This window comes from Poeciliopsis prolifica, unplaced genomic scaffold, assembly GCF_027474105.1.
Source record: "Poeciliopsis prolifica strain line A6 unplaced genomic scaffold, Auburn_PproV2 SCAFFOLD037, whole genome shotgun sequence".
Lineage (NCBI taxonomy): Eukaryota > Metazoa > Chordata > Actinopteri > Cyprinodontiformes > Poeciliidae > Poeciliopsis > Poeciliopsis prolifica.
In genome coordinates, this window is record NW_026562412.1 from 4,949,156 (window position 1) to 4,952,322 (window position 3,167).

Sequence of the window (3,167 nt, forward strand, 5' to 3'; positions counted from 1 at the left end):
TCTTTTTTTTTTTTTTTTTTTTTGCTTTTTTTACTGAAACACAACGTCACTAAAGCGCGCATGCTCAACAGGTTCACCTGTGTACAAGGTATGTATTAAAAACACCAAGCAAATGAATATGAAACTCGAAGAGACAATAGAGCAGATCGTTATAAATAAGCAAATAAACATTATTTATAAAACTTTAAAGTAAAAATATCACAGTTCTTCTTTTCAACATGAAATACCCACAGAGAACAGCAGGTCAGATGGACACTCATCCCTCCTTTCATTCCTTCTTTCTTTTTTAATATATTTCTGTCCCTTTTTTTAAAAAAAAAAATTCATCTTCAGGCGCCATTAGTCCGTGAAATGTCCGGTTTCAGTTTCCACGCAGACAAACACACAGGCCTGAAATGGCACCCACGAATGGCGGGTCCCCTCGTGTTTTGGCAGCCGTCAAATGTCAGTGGTGTGTTTTATATATATATATGTGTGTGTGTGTGTGTGTGTGTGTGTTTTAACTCGACGCAGGCACTGTTACTTGTTTTATTAGATTGTCTTTTCCCCCTTTACTCGGTCAGTTCGCGCTGCTCAGATGTCACATTCACTGTCGCTGGAGGTGATGGAGATGGCAGAGGCGGCCGCCTTGCTGGACAGGCTGGCCTCCGGGCTGGACGAGTTCCCCAAGCGGTCCACCGTGCCGTCCTCATCCGCCAGGGAGCGAACCGAGCCGCCGGACAGAACCTGCTGCTGTAGCCTGGACGGAGGGCAAGCAGAGAGACAGAGAGACGGAGATGCGTAAAACAGGCCGCCATGATGGAAGTCCATCCGAGAATCCATGGAAAATTAAAATAAAAGTGTTTTAGGATGTTTGCAAAATGATTACATGAGATTTTTCTTAGCTATTTTCATAATGAATCAATTATAATTGGGATATTTTAGCATGATTATCAAAAACAATATATTATTAATCAGGCTTTAAACACGCTCCATCTGTTTATCCACTGAAAATTAAGATGAAAATATTTTAGAATATTTCAGAAAATATTCAAAGTTATTATTATTATTATATTTAATATATTTTACACATATTTTAACATTAAATCAGCTCCAATTTGGCTTTTTTTTTTAGGATGATTATGACAACAACTCTCAAAATATAAATTTTTATCCTAATATTATGATTTTATGAAGCAGGATTTACATACAATAATCAGCAACATCTGCTCTGATTTAAATAAATGTTTTTATATATTTATTTTGGCAAAATTAGGATAAAACAAATATTTTCATTTAAAAAAATAATCTCAAATTTCTGTTATTGTTTCTTGCTAAGCAGAAATTAAATAAAATAAAAATAAATCAGTGCAGCTATTTTTGCATTCATAATAAATGAGACATCCCAATAATTTTGTCTGACGTTTCTTGTCACCAATCAGCCTTTAATAGTAAATAATAACACTGATCTGGATGCTGCAGTGGGTTCATGCTGGGTTCATGCTGGGTGGTTCGGCCTGGTTTGCTGGCTGTAAATTTGCCTCCAGATGCTTAAATCTGTATTTTTTCTCTCTTTACCGGGTCAGTGATGCTCCAGCTCACCTGTTCTTCGCAGCCGCCGCTCTGTCTCTTTGTCTCCGGTTCTTAAACCAGTTCCCCACCTGTGTGGGTGTGAGTCCAGTAGCCTGAGCTAGCTCCCTCTTTTTACTGGGGTTCGGGTACGGATCCTGCAGGTACCACTCTCTCAACAAGTGCCGGGTTCTCTCCTTGAAGCAGTGGGTCTTCTGCTCTCCGTCCCAGATGGTTCTGGGCAGCGGGAACTTCTTCCGGACCCGGTATTTGTCCACGGGCCCCAGCGGGCGGCCCCGCAGCTTCTCAGCCTCCTGGTAGTGCGCTTCCAGCCACAGCGCCTGCAGCTTCGTGTGCGACTCTTTGGTGAACTTGTGGTTCTCCAGGATGTGGTAGAGTTCGCGGAAATTGCCGGTGTGGAAAGCGACCACGGCCCGGGCCCTCAGCACCGACTCGTTCTTGTTGAGGACCTCGCAGGCCGCCGGCGCGACGGGCAGCGACCAGAGGAAGCGGCCGAGGCGCTCGACGTCGCCGCTCTCCTCCAGAGTCTCGCAGACCCCGGCGACCTGCTGGGGGCTGAAATTCAGGATGGGCAGCTGAAACATGGAGGCTTCTCCTGGGTTTCCACTCTCCTCCTCCTCTCTCTCTCTCTCGCTCTCTTCTCCTCTCTCTCTTTCCTCCGCGTCTTCTTTCCGTGCGCCGAGGCAATCCAAGGCACCAAAAAAAAAAAAAAAAAAAAAGAAAAGAAAGAAAAAGACGAAGAAAAAAAAGAAGGAAAAACCAAGGCAAATCCCAAAGTTCGCGGACTGACCAACCCGTCTGAGCAGCCGAGGGAAGCGCCGCTGAGGAGGGACGATGCTGTGCGGGGCCTCGGCTACCGCATCCTCACTCCGCCGCGGTGAACTTGACCGGAGATGCTGGAGCCTTTAAAGCCCGAGCGGCGGTATATTTTTCAAGGTAGCCTGGGACTGAATGCAGGGAAGAATTAAAGCCGGAGCCGAGATGTATTTTTAAGGGAGGGGTGAGGAGGGGGGAGAGAAAAAGCTAGTCAAGCCCCCTCCGATGATTTCCTATTGGACTTGGCAGATTGGCTGCGCGGTTGCCATGGATGCACGTCAATCACTGTCAAGTCCGGCCAATCGGGCGGAAAGGAAACCTCAGCGCCTCCCTTTTCAAACACAATATCAACATTTTGACCCTTTTTTTATTTTGCTGCGCGTCCTGAAACGTTTCGACGCTCCCTTCCTTCCTTCCTTCCTTCCTTCCTTCCTTCCTTCTGTCCTTCCTTCTTCCCTTTATGCGCCTTCTTTATGTCGCACAAAGTGCGCGCAGCGAATATGCGGACAGACGCACAGCCCGGTTTAACGTTAGAGCGCGTTAAGGCGGCTTTACGCAGCGAAATGACACAACTGGGCAGAAAACAAACGGCCCTGCTGCCCCCAAGGTAACAAACAAACAAACAAAACAAAAAAACACAGATAATGTCAGGCTGCAGAATGAAACAGACAATATCATATTTAGCCAGAGCCTGTGGCTCTGAGGGTGATCGCTGGGATTCATAACGCAGCCTTGCGCATCATTACGCTCGGAGTTTAATTCTTTACGCTTTGGTCAGATTC

At 45.7% G+C, this 3,167-nt stretch overlaps 1 protein-coding gene across 1 annotated transcript; it reads right to left on the reverse strand.

Annotated features, from left to right (window-relative positions):
- Window positions 1-463: 463 nt before the first annotated feature.
- six6a (SIX homeobox 6a) lies at window positions 464-2,459 on the reverse strand. The gene is made up of 2 exons (XM_055053403.1): window positions 1,582-2,459; window positions 464-739 (listed from the first exon to the last, which is right to left on the reverse strand). The coding sequence occupies exons 1-2, from the start codon at window positions 2,151-2,153 to the stop codon at window positions 574-576; spliced, it is 738 nt and encodes a 245-aa protein (XP_054909378.1). The 5' UTR covers window positions 2,154-2,459; the 3' UTR covers window positions 464-573.
- Between the last annotated feature and the right edge of the window lie 708 nt (window positions 2,460-3,167).